This window comes from Drosophila pseudoobscura, chromosome X (genome assembly GCF_009870125.1).
Source record: "Drosophila pseudoobscura strain MV-25-SWS-2005 chromosome X, UCI_Dpse_MV25, whole genome shotgun sequence".
NCBI classification, from domain to species: domain Eukaryota; kingdom Metazoa; phylum Arthropoda; class Insecta; order Diptera; family Drosophilidae; genus Drosophila; species Drosophila pseudoobscura.
In genome coordinates, this window is record NC_046683.1 from 37,747,824 (window position 1) to 37,767,733 (window position 19,910).

Sequence of the window (19,910 nt, forward strand, 5' to 3'; positions counted from 1 at the left end):
TCCTTTTGGGCGCCTCCTCTAGTAGGCGTCTGTTTGGGTCCCGGCCTTTGTGTCAGATGTTAAGTACGGAGTTTTTATGCTCCCCCTTTTCTGGCTTATACTTCTACTTCTGCCACTCCAGTTCCAGTTCCAGTTCGAGTTCCAGCTCCTTCTCCTCCTTCCTTGTGGTCCCATTTGATTCAGTCAGTCAGTGGAGTTATGCCTGGCTGGATGAGTCATCGCCCGCAATTCCCATCCCAGCCCATCCTCCATGGGACTCTTCCACACCCACTCTGGGGGATTGCGTTGCGTCTCTTCCTCGTAAGCCTCGTGGCACGTGGCACGTGGCAGCTCTCCTGCTCTTCTTCTCTCCTGTTTGTTTTAGCTAAAAGCGTTTGTTACTCCCGTCTAATCCTTTGCCGCCTAGTGGCGATTCAATGGCAACAGCATTTCTATACATATGTATATATGTACATTTTCATGCATACGAACGAGTACCTACAGTACATACATATGTACATGTACATACATACATACATGCATGCATGCATACATACATACATACATATGCATCTACGGGGTTATACATCTAAAAGGTTGAAAAAGAAAAAACGTTGTGGTTATTTCATACATAAGTCAACTTTCGTTCATCTTTCGTATTAGACATACATATAATGACATGCATACGTACATATGTACATATGTACGTACATATGTAAATACGTACCATCCATCATTTATATCATTTTTGTTACGAGTACTTTACGTGCATGTACTCACATATGTATGTATGTTTGTGTGCGTGCATGTACGTATGTATGTACATATGTATGTATGTAAACATTCCCTTAATCAGCGGGGGAGTTGGGGAAGGATCGGGAGTACTCCGGAGCGTCCGCTCGATACGGTTGAGGTGTGAGCTCTTTTGGGAAGCATTTCCAGCAATTATTAATTAATTCATATTTTATACAAATATTCATCACTCCTTACCCCCACCCCACGCAAGCCGTTGGCAAGCCGCTAATGTGCTGTAATTGCAGTTGAAGTCGTATTTCCATTCGAACTGACATTTGACATCCATTTAGTGATGTTAACCGGAGTGGCAGTGTGGTCTCTGGAAGGGAAAAGGGAACGGGAACGGTCACCACTTGGACTTGTGCAACCCGCACACAGTCGAAATTTCGGAGGCGAGATTTCGACGAGCAATTTGCTCCCGATCTTCTCCTTCAGCTAATTCCAGTCTATCTGTAACTTGATTGCTTGTGTGTGCCCCATCCCATCGCGTCGATGCCCCGATGCTGCGCCTCTGTCTGTTGTATTTGAACTTTGTTTTCGACATTCACCTCGCAATGTGGCTCACATTCACAGAAGGAGCGCCAGAGGGCAATGCAAAGTCAATTGGCAGATAGTCTTTTTTGGAGTCACAGCTAGCAGCTTATTACTTTTCTTTTAATATTAGCTATAATACATTTGCATTCAATGATAATACAACTAATGGTCGAATGGGGTGCCGAATACCGAATACCGAATACCGAATACCGACTACCGAATACCGACTACCGAGACCCTAGACCATTTATCTATTTATCTGCCGTCTACATTGTATAGTATATTAGCATCGGGTGGACATTTCCCCTCGATGGTCCCTTGGTCCTTGGTCCCTTGGTCCCTTGGTCTCTCGACTACACACAGACAACTTGTACGTGCATACATATCTACTCCCTTGGCTTTTTCCATGGAAACTAATCCATCAACTGTTGCCATGCCCAAGCCCAAGGCCCCGGGTTGCTACCATCTGGGCTCCGATGCACAGTGGTTGCGCCCTTAGGCAAATATTTTCGCAAAAGTAGCCAAAAAGTAACCCTCAAGTGTGCTCAAACTACGGTTGATGAAAACATCTCAGTTGAAGCGAAGCCAACGCGGATTACCGCTGTGGAAAAGGGCTTGAAGCAGAAAGTCCATGAAAGCCGTTTTGAGCTTGGACTGCCCCCACTCTTTCCTTCAGTCTTATATCCGGCCTTCATATTCATATATTATTTGCAGAGAATTGCCGAATTCGTACTCCCTTCTTCGCAGAAAAACCCAAATTCAACCAGACCTCCGTGCGAAAATGGGCCTTTCAGTAGAGGAACCAAGAAGTGCAGGAAGTGCAGGAAGTGCGGCAAGTGCATTTGACAACAACGCGAAATCGACTGCTGAGATTAGGTGATCAGGGGTTCTGTTCAACAGAGCTGCAATGCATGTCATCTGGGTATACAATTAATTTTGACAAATGAGGAAAGTATGAACTTGACCCCGCCAATGAACTAATGGACTTACATCCTGGGCGTTGTACAATTCATCCGATAGGAGAGTTAAGTATCGAAATAAGGATAATGATATTTAAAATGCTTAGAAGGCAGCACAAATGGCTGCAAATACTGATTCAATGAATAGATTGCTCCCAAGCTCGGATCTCTTTATTAAGGCGAAATGCCGACAATACCAACATACGATTCAAATCTATAATTGTTTTTAATCATTTAAAGCTGTAACTTATTTGAATTTCCTTCATTTATTTTATTCTATTTATGTTGACTTGATTTACATAGATTTCAAAAAGGGTATTCATGATACGGAGACCACTGTGCGATGGCTGCTCTGCTCTGCTCCATTGTGGGGCTCCATCGAACTATAAAAACTTTGTTTGCATGCTCTGCGGCCATTAATGAGAAGTGTGCTCTGTTTTCTGTTTTCTGCTTGGGTCGTGCCATTCCATGTCCTATTTTCCCGTTCCGTACGTTGTGTGTGCTTAGTGTGTGGATACTACCTTGCCTTGGAGACGACGCTTCCGGGACACCGACCGGGGTCTGACCCGTCCCTTCATCGTCCTGGTGTTGGTGTTGGTGTTGGTGTCGGTGTCGGTGTGGGTGTCCGTTTCGTTTCGTTTCATTGTAGAGCTTATTTTTTCGGAGTCATTGCACGTTTGAACATGCACGAAAATGTCAACACGAGACCGAATGAGGATGACGCGGACGATTTCTTATTCCCTCCCATCCAATCCAATCCCTCCCCCCCCCCCCCCCCCCTTCTCTTTCTGTTTCACTCTTGGAAACAGTAGCCGAAAAAAGCTTTTTGCTGTTCCTCGAGCCCCCCCCCCCCCCCCCCCCCTCTCCATTTCACCCAAGAGTCAGCCCGGAGATCTCGGGGGTTGATGGTATTAGCCGAAGGCCCAACCCTTGTACAGGCTTGTAAATGCTCCCGTGCCCTTTCCCCCCCACAGCCGACAGCCGTTTGCAGTTTCGTATCCACTGCAAACGCGGACGGGAGCGAAGAGGGGCGTGGTAGGGGCCATTTTAAGTTTTGACATTTGACTGTCGACAGACCCCAGAAATAGTTCCACAAAACGGTTCTGAAATCTACAAATAGGGGGCTAAAGTGGGCCCAAAAGCTTGACAGATCTATGGATCGACGGACGAATGGACCAGTCTACGTGAATCTCGGACCAGCCTGTTGATCAGGGAAAGGACAGAATGAAATCGTGTAGGCCACTCCCAGCCACTACGCCTACACCTCTCCTTTTGTCCCCCTGCTTCCCTCCTGGCTAAATGCGGTTTTGGCATTTCTTTTCTTTGCTTTTCATTCAGGTACGTACATATGTATGTATTGCACTTCAAACGCTACCACAAACACTCGCACACACTGGCATGTACGCTGTATACATGTGTACGTGTGGATACATACATACATACCACCTATAACTGGGTTAGGGCAGACGCCGCCGCGTGGGCGTGGCCACGGAGCGGGGCAACGCGCAAAAAAGTATGCTATGGCATTTTGTTGCTTTCCAACCCCAAAAACACAGCGGAAACCAGCTCCAGCCAGACCCCTTAGAGACGCCTCCTTCCTAATATGCAAAGTACTCTCTCTCTCTCTCTCTCTCTCTCTGCTCCCCACTCCCCACTCCCTCTGCGCTCCTGATGATTCATCAGACTTGTTCTGGCACTTCTTGGCGCTTCTTGGCGCATACACTCTTACAGAATGTTTCCATATGCATTTATTACCATATGCTCGGTACACAAAGAGTGGCATAAGAGGGGTATATTAGGTATATTAGGTTCGTGGAGTCCGATGCGAACCAAACACGCAGGATCATGGGGAATGATTGGATCAGTTTAGATCATTATTACTGCCCTGGCTGGCTTCTCTGATACTTCTCTGGAGATGGCTCTCCATCTCTTCCTCGTCAGGTGGCGCCCCCCGGCGGAGTGAGCTAGGGGGCATATATACTATATACTGAGAGCCACACATCTGTTTTCAGGGATTTCCTTTGGGTGCGATCGTGCCGAAGTACGGCTGATAGATCCTGTCAGCGGTATGTTTGCATAGGGCATCAGATCTGCACAATTACAGCTAGTCATCTTTCGATTGAGGAAAGGCCACAAGGCCACAAGGCCGGACCTTGTGGATGTATCGAAAGAAATTTAAAGAGAAAACGTTCGACGTGCAAAAAAGAGGGCTCGAAGGGAAAGACAGGGAGATAAGATTTGATACGGTACAGGAAGAGGGGTGAAGGGTGAGGGGCGAGGGTCGAGGGGCGAGGACCGAAGAACGAGGGTGCGGAGCAGCTGTTGTCTGGAGTAACTGTTTCAGGTGACCGCTTGACTGCCTTCGATGGTGTCTGCCGAAGGGAGGGCAGACCTCCCTGCCTCCTCCTCCTCCTCCTCCTCCTCCTCCTCCTCCTCCTCCTCCTCCTCCTCCTGCCAGCCTGCTACTTAGCCGGAAATTTATTGACTTGCCCAAGCAGCAGAGGTGCTGCTGGTCAAGAGCTGGGGTGGCCCAACAACTCAGCAGCGACTGTATGGTGGGCAGGGCAGGCCAGGCCAGGCCAGGCGATGACCTAATGTGTCATTCGAAACATGTTGTCCGGTCCTGGGTAAATGCACGTGGCCGACCGGGCCGATAAGCAGGCTCAAAAACTAGTTCGCCAGGATGCACGTAAATATGCGTGTATGGACGGACGGAAGGATGAATGGATGGATGGATGGATGGATGGATGGATGGATGGTGGCCGTTCAACAAACTCTTGTGCCAGTCTTTCCATTTCTATAGCTGCCCTCCTACTTGCCCCGTACTGCAGCACTCCACCAGCCCTCCAGCAGTGCTCAGTCGCTCAGTCGCTCAGTTCCCTTGGTAGTTCCAACTTACAACTACACTTAAAAACAATTCAAATGATTGACCTATGGCGTGACCTGTAGCCAAGAGTGAGCCCGAACCCGAACCCGAACCCGAAAAGATCCAACCAAAGGAGGGGAGGGAGGAGTGGGCACTGGGGGGGCATAGCTCAAGTCTGAAAATGATGAAAAATTGAAAGAAAGAACAAAAAGAGAAAAGCTTGTTCCAATGCCTAACAAGCTCAAGCAGCAGTCCGTTGATACTTATAATTGACTGCGGCTTTCGAGTGTTGCACACATATATTTCTTTGTGTGTATGTCAATATGCACAACATATACATATGTACATACATATGTATGGATATGTATCTGTACAAAAGTCGGGCAAAGCCATAGCTACCCCAGAGAGAACTTGAGCTGGCGCTCTTCTGGCGTCGACTTCCTTTTGCCGCTTAATTTCAATTACTCGCGACTCGAGCAATGAGATGGAAACAAAAGCAGCAGACTGCCAGAAACTGCCACATTCCCTATCCCCCGGTCTCTCCCCCAGGCCCGACACTCACTGGAATCGACATTTTTCGCAATTGGAAATTAAGCAAGTTAAGTCGTCATAATTTGTGCATAAAATGTCTTAATTTTCTTCACTTTTTGCCCGAGTCCCGGGGCCCCTGAGCCGAGCCTGAGAAATGTTGATTAAGCGAAATGAAATGTAGAAAAACGCAACTTGTTAGACAGCAAAGCCGCCTAATGGCAGTCCAGGAAACGGGGAAAACTCGGGGACTGGGACTGGGACAGCGACTGGGACAGGGATTGGGATTGGGAATTGGGAGATGAGGAAAGCAGACGGAGAATAAAATGTCATAATTGGTCATTTGATAAGGAACAATTAACGGAAATATGTAGGTGAATCATTACATTCCATTCCGTCTGGAATAAATCTCTGATTAGCAAACCGTCACCCGGGCATTATGCATTGTAGAGAGGGATAAATAGCGCTCCACGTATTAATTATGCCCGATACTCAAAAGGAGTGTACTCAGGAGGAGTGGTGGAAGTGGATAAAAACATATCCCATATATGTATGTATACTCTTGATCAGCCTCAATAGCCGAGTCGATTGAGCCGTGTCCGTCAGAAACCCCTCGCTCTGTGCTATGAGGGAGGCAGTGGTTGTCGGAGTCGAATGCTTTACCGAAGTCGGTAACGTCCGTGTTTGAGTCTCCTTTAAAGCAACGGAACTCTCGCTGGGCACCGTCTCAATGGGGAAATTTGATTCTGATTTTATCGTGAGCCACAGCTTCCGCCCAGAATGCAAAATTTCACATTTCCCTGGGAAATACTTGCACCCAGAGAATCGAATTTGTAGTTACTGATGAAACTCGATTATATTTCCTGCAAATCTAGTAGATTACTTTCATGCATGCACTCCAAAGTTCTTTCGATTTGGATCATATTTGATCCAAATCGTGGTTTTTGCGGAACCAATCGTGGAGTTTTGCGTGTGTTTCTTTTGCGGGAGGGGCCTCTGGGCTGGAGGCCATTTACTTTGCAGAAGGCAGCGTCTTCTCTATAGTGTTGAATGAATCTCTGAGACAGGAAGCTCTGCTGAAACTGAACCCAACAAAAGATCGCTCTGTCTGATGTGTGATTCGCTATCCTATCATTCCAGATACTCATGGATAAAGAACGGCAAGAAGTTCGACTGGCAGGCGTACGACGACCGAATGCTGCGGCAGCCGGGACGCGGCACATTGGTGATCACCTCGCCGAAGGACGAGGACCGAGGCCACTACCAGTGCTTTGCGTCGAACGAGTTCGGGACGGCCACGTCGAACTCCGTGTACGTGCGGAAGGCTGAGCTGAACGCGTTCAAGGACGAGGCGGCCAAGACCGTGGTGGCAGTGGAGGGGGAGCCCTTCATGCTGAAGTGCGCGGCGCCAGACGGCTTCCCCAGTCCGACGGTCAACTGGATGATGCAGCAGTCGATCGACGGCAGCATCAAGTCGATTAACAACTCGCGCATGACCCTCGACCCGGAGGGCAACCTCTGGTTCTCGAACGTGACCCGCGACGACGCCAGCGATGACTTTTACTACGCCTGCTCCGCGACCTCCGTGTTCCGCAGCGAGTACAAGATCGGCAACAAGGTCCTGCTGGACGTGAAGCAGATGGGCGTCAGCGCCTCCCAAAACAAGCACCAGCCGATCAGGCAGTACGTTTCCCGTCGCCAGTCCCTCGCGCTGCGCGGCAAGCGCATGGAGCTGTTCTGTATCTACGGCGGCACGCCGCTGCCCCAGACCGTGTGGAGCAAGGATGGACACCGGATACAGTGGAGCGACCGCATCACGCAGGGCCACTATGGCAAGTCGCTGATCATACGGCAGACGAACTTTGACGACAACGGCACCTACACCTGCGACGTGTCTAACGGCGTGGGCAACGCCCAGTCCTTCTCCATCATCCTGGAGGTGAACGCCATCCCCTATTTCACCGTAGAACCTGACTTCAAGACGGCCGCCGAGGACGAGGAGGTGGTCTTCCAGTGCGAGGCAGCTGGCTTCCCCGAGCCGAAGATTAGCTGGATCCACAACGGCAAGCCCATCGAGCAGAGCACGCCCAATCCCAGGCGCACCGTCACCGACAACACCATTCGCATCGTGAATCTGGTAAAGAGCGACACGGGAAACTACGGCTGCAACGCCACCAACTCCTTGGGCTACGTCTACAAGGATGTGTTCCTCAACGTGCAGGCCCTGCCCCCAGAGATCGAGGAGCCGCCGACCGCCCTCTCCACCGTCGACGGACGCAACGTGACCCTGCGCTGCCGCGTAACCGGGGCCCCCAAGCCGCAGGTGAGGTGGCTGCGGGCCACCAACTGGCTGACCGGAGGACGCTACATCGTGCAGGCCAATGGGGATCTGCAGATCCTGGACGTGACCTTCTCGGACGCCGGGCAATACACGTGCTATGCGGAGAACAAGTTCGGGAACAAGTCCGCCGAGGGCTCGCTGACAGTGATGGAGCACACGCGAATCACCCAGGAGCCGCAGAACTACGAGGTGGCCGCCGGACAGTCGGCCACGTTCCGCTGCAATGAGGCGCACGACGGAAATCTGGAGATCGAGATAGACTGGTGGAAGGACGGACAGCCGATCGACTTTGAGGCGCAGCCGCGGTTCGTCAAGACCAACGACAACAGCCTGACGATTGCCAAGACGATGGAACTGGACTCCGGCGAATACACGTGTGTGGCACGCACCCGACTGGACGAGGCCACCGCGAAGGCGAACCTGATCGTCCAGGACGTGCCGAACGCCCCCAAGCTGACGGGCATAACCTGCCAGGCGGACAAGGCGGAGATCATGTGGGAGCCGCAGGGCGACAACCGATCGCCCATCCTGCACTACACGATCCAGTTCAACACCTCATTCACCCCCGCCTCGTGGGACACGGCCTTCGAGAAGGTGCCCAACACGGACTTCTCCTTCGTGGTCCAGATGTCTCCGTGGGCCAACTACACGTTCCGCGTGATCGCCTTCAACAAAATCGGCGCCTCGCAGCCGTCCGCCCATAGCGAGTCCTGCACTACCCAGCCGGACGTGCCCTTCAAGAATCCGGACAACGTTGTGGGCCAGGGAACGGAGCCCAACAACCTGGTGATCTCGTGGACCCCCATGCCGGAGATCGAGCACAACGCCCCGAAGTTCCAGTACCGCGTTAGCTGGAAGCGTGACATTCCCGCAGCCGCCTGGGAGAACAAGGACATCAACGAGTGGCACCAGAACAACATCGTGATCACCGACCAACCGACATTCGTCAAGTACCACATCAAGGTGGTAGCCATCAACGAGCGCGGCGAGTCGAACGTGGCTGCCGAGGAGGTCATTGGCTACTCGGGGGAGGACCGTCCGCTGGACGCGCCGACCAACTTCACGATGCGTCAGATTACAACGGCCACGAGCGCCTACCTTGCCTGGACCCCCGTCAGCGAGGAGTCCGTGCGCGGGCACTTCAAGGGCTACAAGATCCAGACCTGGACCGAAAAGGAGGGCGAAGAGGGTCTGCGCGAGATCCATGTTAAGGGCGACACAGACACGGCCCTGGTCACGCAATTCAAGCCAGACTCGAAGAACTTTGCCCGCATACTGGCCTACAACGGACGATTCAATGGCCCACCCAGTGCCGTCATCGATTTCGACACGCCCGAGGGTGTGCCATCCCCTGTGCAGTCGCTGGACGCTCATCCGCTGGGCTCCTCCGCTTTCTGGGTTACCTGGAAGAAGCCGCTGCATCCCAACGGAAAACTGACCGGCTACAAGATCTACTATGAGGAGGTCCAGGGCAGCTTTGTGGGCGAGCGACGCGAATACGATCCCCATATCACCGATCCGAGGATCACGCGCATGAAGATGGCTGGCCTGAAGCCCAAGACCAAGTACCGCATCTCCATTACGGCTACCACCAAGATGGGCGAAGGAACTGAGTGAGTATATGACCCAAGACGCACGTTAAAGTATCCTATCCTAAAGTATGACTCCTTTCCCTACATCCCTGCAGGCACTACATCGAGAAGAGCACTCTGGGGGATAGCAACTTGGCACCAGCTACGCCCAGCTTTGCCTGGGAGCAGTTGCCGTCGGACAATGGACAGGCCAAGTTCCGCATCAACTGGCAGCCGAGCACCGAGGGACACGCGGGCACTCACTTCTTCACCAAGTACAGGTACAGTAAAGACACGCGCTGTGCTCTCGAAAGAAATGAACTCAAGCTCCTGATTCGATTACAGGGTCAAGGGTGAGACGCAATGGTCCGACGCAAAGGAGGAGAAAATGACTGACTTCCAGGAGATAGCCGGTCTCGATCCAGAGACCGCATACGAGTTCCGGGTGGTGTCCGTCGATGGACATTACTACACGGAAAGCGCCACGCAGGAGATCGACACGAATAGCGTAGAGGGACCGATAATGGTGCCCAACGAAACGGTAGCCAACGCCGGCTGGTTCATCGGCATGATGCTGGCCCTGGCCTTCATCATCATCCTGTTCATAATTATCTGCATCATTCGTCGCAACCGAGGCGGCAAGTACGATGTTCACGACCGGGAACTGGCCAACGGAAGGCACGACTATCCCGACGAAGGAGGTTTCCACGAGTACTCGCAACCGTAAGAGACCCATCCACAGTCCACAAGCCACAATCCACATTCTAATAATAATTACTTATCCCGTTCGCAGTTTGGATAACAAGAGCGCTGGTCGCCAATCCGTTAGTTCAGCGAATAAACCGGGAGTGGAGAGCGACACCGATTCAATGGCCGAGTACGGCGATGGCGACACAGGTTAGTTGAGTCGAGTCGAGTCGATTCCGATTCCGAATCCGAATCCGAGTTTTCCTGACCACCTACATACATACATACACACATACATCCTTTGTACATCTCTTTGTACCCCCTACTCCTCATCTTAAGCCTAGAACGGAACCGCATTGCTTCAAAGAAAGCTTTGAAAGATCATATATCAACATATAGCGATCTGCTTCTGAATTGAGACTTCCAATTATACATCCTTATATGGGATACGATTCGAGGGATGGACAGGGCACGCTTACGGCCTACAATTAAATACTTATTGTATATAGCGGAGAATATGGGTGTATATTTTTAGTTTTGATAAGGACGGCGCCGTTCTAGGGCTAAGATGATCCCCCCGTACACATCTGACATCATCTTGACCATTTTGTGTTCTCATGGCCTTGATTTCTTTACAACGATTTTGATTTTATTGATGATGATGATGATGATGATGATGATACTGTGGTCAATGTTGAGCAGCTGTGGCCACCGCTGCCGCCCGTGCCGCCGCCGCTGCCCGCAAGGGAAGCAGCAAACTTTTGCAGTCTCCGTTGTCCCCCAGCAGTCCAGCACTGCAGCAGCCGTCGCCATCGACATCGTTCCAGCCATCGCTGCCGTTGCCACCGTCGCCACACTCGTCCCCAGCACCACCGCCACCGTCCTACGACCACTGCATAGCCAGCGGTGGCGTCCGCAAAATCTAGGAGAGTCCTCTCGCTCTCTCCCCGTTTTGACTCATTTTCGTTGCCTCTTTGTGCTGTGCTCCTCCTGTTGCGGCGACATCGTCATCCACCATCCACCATCCACCGTCCAATCTGTCAGGTCAGAAGAGCTTTCCAAGGGCTTACTCGTAATGTTGTTTACTTTCTGTTCTCTTTGCGGCCGGCTTCCTGATGCGCTTTCGTCACAAAAAGCCATTGCCATTAGCGGAAATAGGTTCTCCCATTCCGCTTTCCCTCACTCCATCGCTCTCTCGCTCCCTTTTAAGGAAATGCTCTAATTCGGGCAGAAGAGAGCGGGACAGTTACGCGTTGGTGTGCGCTTTCGCTGCATCTCCATTGATCCTTTCCCTTGCACGCTGTTTTCGTTTGCTCTCTTGTTTAATACTAACTGCAGGGACTGCCTCTCTGCGGCTGCCTCTCTGCTCGCGCCGAGATCATCCTTTCCAAAGCTCCCCACTGAAACATCTACCCATGTACCCATGTACCCATGTATCCATGTGGCACCTGGCTTGGCCACAGCTGCTGATTCACTCCACTCCACTCCACTCCAATCCACTTCATTTCATTCCAGAGCATCATCCATCAGTCGCTAAAGTTTGCCAATTGTTTTTTGTGTTCTTTGTTAAATGTTTATATATTTCTTTAACTGCACAATACTTATTTGATTTTTAATTTTATTTCATATGTATCATTTCTCTTACCTTTCTCTTTACACTACACAAACACACACACACAAAATTTATAAAAAATGTTTAAATATGAATATGAATGAACAACAACCAACAACCAATATCGAATATCCAGGCATGAATGAAGACGGATCTTTTATCGGCCAATATGGACGCAAGGGGCTTTGATTAAGTAAGCAGCGGCCCCACACCAGCCACAGCAGCTAAACCGAAACCCGAGTCCCAAAACCCACCTCCACAGACACACATACCCACACAACACACACAACACCCACACACAACACACACAACACACAGCCCCAAAAAAGAACAAAATCACCGCCCAAGAACCACAATTAAATGCTGGGAGGCCATCGTTTCTCTCTGAACGAAGTGCAAAAGGATGTGGAAATTTAAATATATATATAGATCGAACTTTTATATATTAATATTAAAGTTAAAAAATGTAAAAAGCAAAGCAAATTCTACTGCCAAACGAAAAGATGAAAAAAGCAACCGCAAAAGCAACAGCAACAGCAACTACAACAAAAACAACAACAACGACGACGATTATGATGATCGATGCAGCAAAAGGCTATTTAAAAACAAACAAACATTACAAAGGAGAAGAAATGGAAATGGAAATGAGAGATACAGAAAAAATAAATCGAATAAAGAGAAAAGCGAAAATAATGAAAGAGCAGCAATATCACCCATGATTTGGCCCAACTGGAGCGCCTTAAGGGAGAAGGAGAAAGTAAAAAGTAGAACGAGAAGGAAAAAGCAATCAAATTAATATACTTTTATGCGAATCCGAGGCCACCGACTAAACTCATTTTGTATTCTGTCAGAAAAGATCGATTTTATTCGCTATTTGCGCCGTCTGCCTCTGCCCCTGCTCTCTATGGGTATCTCTTTCTGTTCCACTGCGTCCCATGCACTCACTGTATGCAACTGTATATCTATGTCTCGCTCTCTTACATGTAATGCATATATATATATATAAATATAAAACGTAAATAAGTTTTAATTTAATATTTTTTTATATAAACAGTAATGTAAAATTTCCGTTTATCTCCCTCCTTGGACAAAAAAAAAGAGACAATTTTTGCGTAGATGTTTATTTTGCATAACTTTACTTTGTATTTTGTTTTTATTTTATAATTTGTGTAACATTTTTTATAATTTTTTTTACTTCATTTTTGACAGTGTAATAGTGTGGTAAAATGTAAAAAAATGTTTCCTTTGCGTTTGTTTTCTGGAAAAATTTGAAGAAATTTGAAGAATCCAAGAACCGAAGAAGAATTACAAATAATGTTTTTTTTCTGTGTAGTAGAGCTATTTAATATTAATGAATGGAGGACGAACACTACATATTTATATGGAATTATAATTTTTTATATATGTATGTATATTAAATTAGAAAGAACAACAACAAAAATAAAGAAAACTGAATGAATAATAATAAACGAAACAAGAAACCCCCGATGTCAACCCTAAAATATACCTGCAGAATATATTATATATGCAGCATGTATTTTGTGAAGTGTGTACATTGTACATGACCAGAAGTAATAGGTAGCTTCCGGGAGCATATGTAAATATGTAGATCCATGCCTAGACTCGCAAGTCTTATACAGAGATCGTCAAGCTAGATCGAAAAGACTACTTTGTAATCAATCGATAATAGTTGTATAAGGTTGTATAACCTGTAGAAGGAAGCCCTTTTCGCTTATTTGTACAAATAGTGTCGGTCCTTTTCTCTGCAAACTATGTAGTTTCTCAGTCAAAAAGCTATCACAACGGAATAGTTTAACATCATTTGCTGGAATTTACCGGATCTTATGGCTGGCATGTGAATGACCGGTCGAAAACAAGTCGTTGTGGGAACAACTTTTATTGTTCAGTAAATACATAGGTACATATGTGGCTGTCATTAAGCGATGAGAATCTAATATCGACAGTTTTGTTGTGTTGTAAGAATTGGTTTTTTCTTTTTATGTGTTTACTTTTATCTTCATTTTGTAGCTGACAAATCCGAAAGGTAATGTTTTGTAATTTTCCAAGCATGTTTATTATAATTTATTTATTAGGCAATTTGTTCTTGTTAATGATTGTAGTAGATATGTATGAAGAAGCTCCAATGATCCTCACAGTAGTTGTAGCTTAACAAATTCCAGACTAACGAAGCCTTTTCTTGTCCCTCACACCGCCCTACTCGCTACCAGGAACAGGGATATCCAATTATGTATAACCTACCAACACAATTTTGAACTAAACCAAGAAAGAAATAAAATCTAAATAATAAATACAAAATAAATTCCTAATACAAACTAATCAAAACTCTCACGCGCTGGTGTTGGTTGTGGTTAACATGGTCTATGTACAAATACTATAGGTTTTTGAAAGAGTGAAAGAGTCAGTACTACTATTATTAATATCTCGTTTATCTGGGTTGCTCTCTCGCCGCAGGTCAATTCACTGAAGATGGCTCTTTTATCGGCCAGTACGTGCCCGGGAAGCTCCAGCCGCCAGTCAGTCCACAGCCACTTAACAGCTCCGCCTCAGCGCACCAACAGGCGCCGCCCCAGACAAGTGCTGCCGCAGCAGCAGCCGCAGGCGGGAGCAACGGCTCCGGATTGGGATCAGGAGCGGTAGCAGGAGGAGCTGGGACAGGAGCCAGCAATGGAGGAACTGGCTCGACCAACACTGCCGCGGTAGCCACATACGTCTAAGAGGCATGCCTGGAGCTGAATGAATTTCCTAAGAGTTCTTGATTTTCTTCAACTGATTCTATGCCCCAAAACATTTTTGTAATTGTATTTGTAAAACGAAAACTGCTTTAAGTGTCTGCAAAAAATATAAGAAAACAAAAACTATATTAAAATATCAAGCAAAAACAAACACAAAATGAAAAAAAAGAAAAGAAAACAACAAATTTAAGAGTTCGAAAGCATTTGATTTTGCTTCCTTTGGCTTATTTCATATTTTAGCAAACAGCTAACGCCTTTTCCAAGCTAAAAAAACAAAACAATTACATAACATTTTTTTACATATGTAAGCTAAAAACAAAAAAATTAGAAGAACAAAAAGTGAGGATAAACGTTATTGTCAGAAAAACCATTCACGGTGATGCCTGTTTGGGAACCTTTTTTTTCGAAAGTATGTTTAGTTTGCAATGGCAATTTATTTATAACTATCCGCGTTATGTATCTGCGTGGAATATATGGAAAATGAGTCAAGTTTTGTAACCAAACCAAAGACAAGGCGAACCGGTAGATCCGGCTAGCAGAGACAAACAGATATCAAAACTAAGGAGCAGGTTTCTACCCGTACATAGATGCATGCATACATATGTACATACACATGCTTGTACCAAAGACAATGATTGACTGAATTATGGAGCCCATTCGCAATCCAATGTATAGATCCATTGAGACCTGTCAGCTGTCAGTCTACCCATTTGCCTTGTTCAAATTCTACTATTTTTGCAATAATTTTTACTATACAATTACTTACATATTTACACATGTATGTGTATGCACTATAGCCAACAACATTCATGTGTTCAGCAAGTAAAATTTCCAACCTGAGTACGGATTATGGTTACTTTCAAACAACAACAAAAAAGACTGCGAGGCAAAGAGCAGCCACAGTTGGAGGATCCAAAGAGAGTCAGCCGATAATATAGGGCTGCGAGGATAGCAAAGAGGCCGCTCCTTTGGTCCTCATGCAAGCACTTCAGTCCAGGGAAAGGAAAACATTCCTTTCATCGGCAATTCGAATATTGTATAAGTTTCCGATTTTCGTCCATAGTGTAATGACAAATTGTGTGTATTATTGAAACGAAAACCTTTCATCATTTGTCCATTAATTATTTAAGTAAAGCAATTAGTTAATTAACGAATTAGTTGACTGAACGTGGTCCTGATTAGTCAGTTATATACTTATGAGTGCATATATATATATTAATGGAAAAAAGGAGCCTCCAATTGACGCTCCCCAATATTAAGTGCTTATAGTGCTATTGGGCTATTTTATGCTGGGAACCACAATTTAATTTCTGATTTTGAATTCCTTGTAAACACGAAACACGAAATCCTGATGGACCTATAATAAACACAATGATATTTTTTTTAGCTAAACACACACAAAGTGGCATTAGCATCTAAAAGGAAAGAGCAAACACAATAAAACACAACATTAAAAAATTTGTTTTCTGTTTATGAGAAATGTTCTTTAATTTAAATCTCAGTTTTAATTGTATGTGCCGCTTTAAGAGTAAAATGTATTGAACTTTTTAAGAACACAGTATGGAGATAGACCTGGACGTCTATATTTTGTAGTGTACAAACCAGCCTGTGCATTGAATAATATCTAAAACGCACGCAAGAGAGATGAAACATATGTATGATCCCCCATGTGACCCCAAAAGTATAACATATGTATAATCGTTTCAACTACATGCATTTTTGACTGGTTTGCCCACTCCAGATAACACGATAAGTACATTAAGTGGATACGAGCATATATTTTTTGGTCTTTAATAAACATACAGGGTTGCTTAGTAAAATTTTTGCACTAGACTTAAACAAATGAATAACGAAGGGAAGAGATCATAGGAACGGATTGGAATATTATGAAGAGGGGGAAGGAAAGCATTAAGGAAAGCAAATGATATTGAGAGCTACGAGTACTCATATGTGTCGTTTCTTTTAATTAATCTATTTCGTGCACTGCGTTCTGTTTGCTGTTATTTCAATTAGCTATCTAATGAACTACTAATGAACTCGTATAACCCCAGCTTGAGCATAGTCTTCAATCGAATACTCGATTCTTTAGGCTGACCCACTTGGGTGTACTCAGTGAGAACAATAAACAAGTTTCCCCTCCCCCAAACAAACTCCAAAGAAAACTGAGGGACGGAAAAACGATTCCCACTATTCACCTGCACCACGCATATCCCAACGATTGAGGTAGATGACGATCGGCTCTCTGAAGCAAAGTAGGGGACTAAAACAGAGAGGAGGAGCCTGGCTCGTTGCATGCTCCACCTTCTCAAGTTACGCCATGCAGTGGAAGAAGCTCACACACACGCACACAAAAATCCACATCAACAACAACACCCCCGCCACCACCCCCACACACACTCACACACCCACACACCCACACACCCACACTGAAAAGCCGAGCAGTAAGAGCTGTGGAGGAACGCAAAGGAGGACAAAAAGAAAGCTAAATAATACAATACATACAAACAAATATGCTATATACACGTACATACACGTTACAATATGTACACATATTTAAATATATGGATATATGAATATATATTTACATGTATAGAGGACAACGATCTAAATCTAATGTTCGAATATATATATACAATATATAGAGAGATGTATAAGATTTTGCATATATATATTGTGATTTCCCAAATGAAAACTCAAAATAGTCAATAGCAAAAGTCAAAACCAAGAAAATATTTCCTCTTGTTTCGAGAAAAAGTGTTCATCGGTGGAATGAAATCGTTCGATATCGGTGCCGGATCGATATCCAAGCGAACCAGAATTCTGCACCACCATGGGTAAGAGGGTGAGAACCATACAAACCCAAAACTGCACTGCCTGTGTCGGGTTCTATTTTACATTACATTTACAATTGCATTTGCATTTACATAGAAACATAAATAGAAGCGTATGTACTTACATATGTTCATATGTATGTATGTACATATGTACATATATGCTGCTTGAAGATCGAGTTTTTGTACCACTCAAACAAGAAGGTCATTTGCACAATACTGTGATTCCTAAAAAGAAACAAACACAAAACGAAGCGAAAGGAAACGGGACGAGACGAGACGAGACGAGACGAGAAAGGTATAACACAAGCGATAGTGAAATGTATACCGATGATAACGATACTGAGATTCAGATGATCAATATGCATTGTACATGTGCACGTATGTATGTACGACTACGTAAGAGTATGTTTGTACATACATACATATGTGTACAATGTTTAGCTACAAGAACAGAACTACTTACATATATAACCACTCCATTATATCCAACTTTTGCAACACTTTCTTGCGTATAGTTATTACCAATAAGAAATGACCTAAACAAAATTAACTTACGAATTGTGCAGAACAAACACAAGAGTTCAGAATACCCTTTTTAAGTGAGTCTTAGCGAATCAAATATAAATAAAAAAACCCATGATTAACAAATTCATATACAACAGCAGCAACAGAATGTATCTAATAAGTAACAACCACACAAACAAAAAGAAAACAGTCAGATCTTTGCAAAGGAGCAGAAGCAACAAGATCAAATGCGAAAATTGAAAACGAAAATGTGTAAGCTGTAAAACCTATAATGAAAAATAAACCATAGAAAAAAAGTTCATTTTGTACTCTTTTACCATCCCTCTAACCCGTCTAATAATTATTCTATTCAATCCAAACCCAACAATTCCAATTGTGTGTCTATGCAGTCCTTATCGCGGATATACGGCAATTGATATTGGCACTTAAGGCCTTGTTTCATCTGAGCGGCGATCAGACTGCAACTCCTCGAAGACCTTCATAGAACTCCCTAGCCACTCCACACAGAAAACAATTGACGATCTATAGAGCAATTGCAGTATGGCAGTAAGACGAACAATGGATTAAGATCTGGAAGCTGTCCTGGAAGATGGAAAGTCTGCCAATAATTAAGTATCGTAGTAATTTGAATGGAAACGCTTTTTGCTAACTAAGTGGATCCTACGAATGTCATTAAATACTACATCAGCAATATATACAAATATATAAAAATATATATGCGTCTCAACTATGTATCTAAAACGTTCTAGTGTCCTTAATTGTAGAAGACGAATATCCATCGTATCATCACCTCGTATTGAAAAAGGTGTGTTCGCGCTGGAAAAAATGAAACCTAACAACACGTTTTCGCAGAATAACTAAGTATTCAAAGTATTTAGTATTTATATATTCCCCTTAGAAGGGGAACCTCCCCTTAAATAGCAGCTTACCTACTTGCCATGGAAATCTAGTCCAACTCACTTGTGTGGATGGAGATCCATTTCAATTAAATATACTTTAATATTTGCGGCTAAGGTTTCTGAATTCAAAGAATACAAATCTAAAATAACAGCAAACCTTTCAATCATTTTTATTGGGCCTTGGTAAGAGCAGGGATTTGTCGAGCTTGTAGCAGGAAGTTTTGAATTTTGACGTGGCGCCATCTAGTGCTCAGAGGAAAAGCGAACAATGGATAAAAATGCGTTAACAGGTTCCCTCGTCAGGCTCTCTCTGTGGAAAATTAGAGGACCTATTAGAGGACTTGCCGTCAGCAGGCTGGTATCCCTATTGGCCATTCCCTTTTAAACTTCGTTTGAGCCGATTGTGTATCGTCCCCAAAAAGTAGTGAAGAGCAAAAATATGAATCAAAAAGAGTTTGAAACGGTTGTGTTTGGAAATTTAAGGGGGAGAGGAAAATATTGTGTTTTTTTGCCGTCATAACCCCTACAGCGCTGAATCCGATTGGGGTAAGTGCCACGGGGAGAAGGAAAAAAGGAGGAAAATATTAGGAAATTGTCGTTTTTATAATCTTGGACATGGCTATCAGTTGCGGATGCAATCTTCCGAAGAAGCCATCCAGCAAGCAGCAGCAGCAGCAACAAAAAAAGGCACAATTAAAGCAATTTGAAATCTATGTTGTTGCCTGAAAGCGCTCAGAGCGAACACAACCTTGAGGGGGAGCTAATGTCGTTCCCAACCGTTCATTGATTGAACGCTTTGTGGTGGAGAAGTTACGGCCCCGTCTCTTTGTCCCAAGCTGATCGACGACCAGAATTCGAGGTCGTAATCGAATCGGAAGATAGGAGTCATGAGTCCCTATATACCTGTACATATAGATACCTCCGCCAAGATCATCCTCCAGGGTTATTCTCTCAAGGGAACCACCAAATAGGGTATAGGGAGCCAACAAGGGGCTAGAACGGTGAAATGTCATAACTTTGCATTTCA

At 45.4% G+C, this 19,910-nt stretch overlaps 1 protein-coding gene across 4 annotated transcripts in view; it reads left to right on the top strand.

Annotated features, from left to right (window-relative positions):
* Nrg (Neuroglian) overlaps positions 1–16,445 on the top strand; it is a 46,118-nt gene extending 29,673 nt beyond the window's left edge. For 2 of the 4 annotated variants that reach the window (XM_015186904.2, XM_001354290.4), the window contains exons 4-8: positions 6,802–9,615; positions 9,690–9,854; positions 9,919–10,296; positions 10,367–10,470; positions 14,345–16,445. In XM_015186904.2, coding sequence (XP_015042390.2) covers positions 6,802–9,615; positions 9,690–9,854; positions 9,919–10,296; positions 10,367–10,470; positions 14,345–14,607 — 3,724 coding nt within the window. In that variant the 3' untranslated portion in view covers positions 14,608–16,445. Of the gene's footprint in view, positions 1–6,801; positions 9,616–9,689; positions 9,855–9,918; positions 10,297–10,366; positions 10,471–10,962; positions 11,305–12,008; positions 12,878–14,344 lie in introns of those variants that run through there. The other 2 variants (XR_004470718.1, XM_015186905.2) reach the window with 2 other exon arrangements.
* Positions 16,446–19,910: the final 3,465 nt, after the last annotated feature.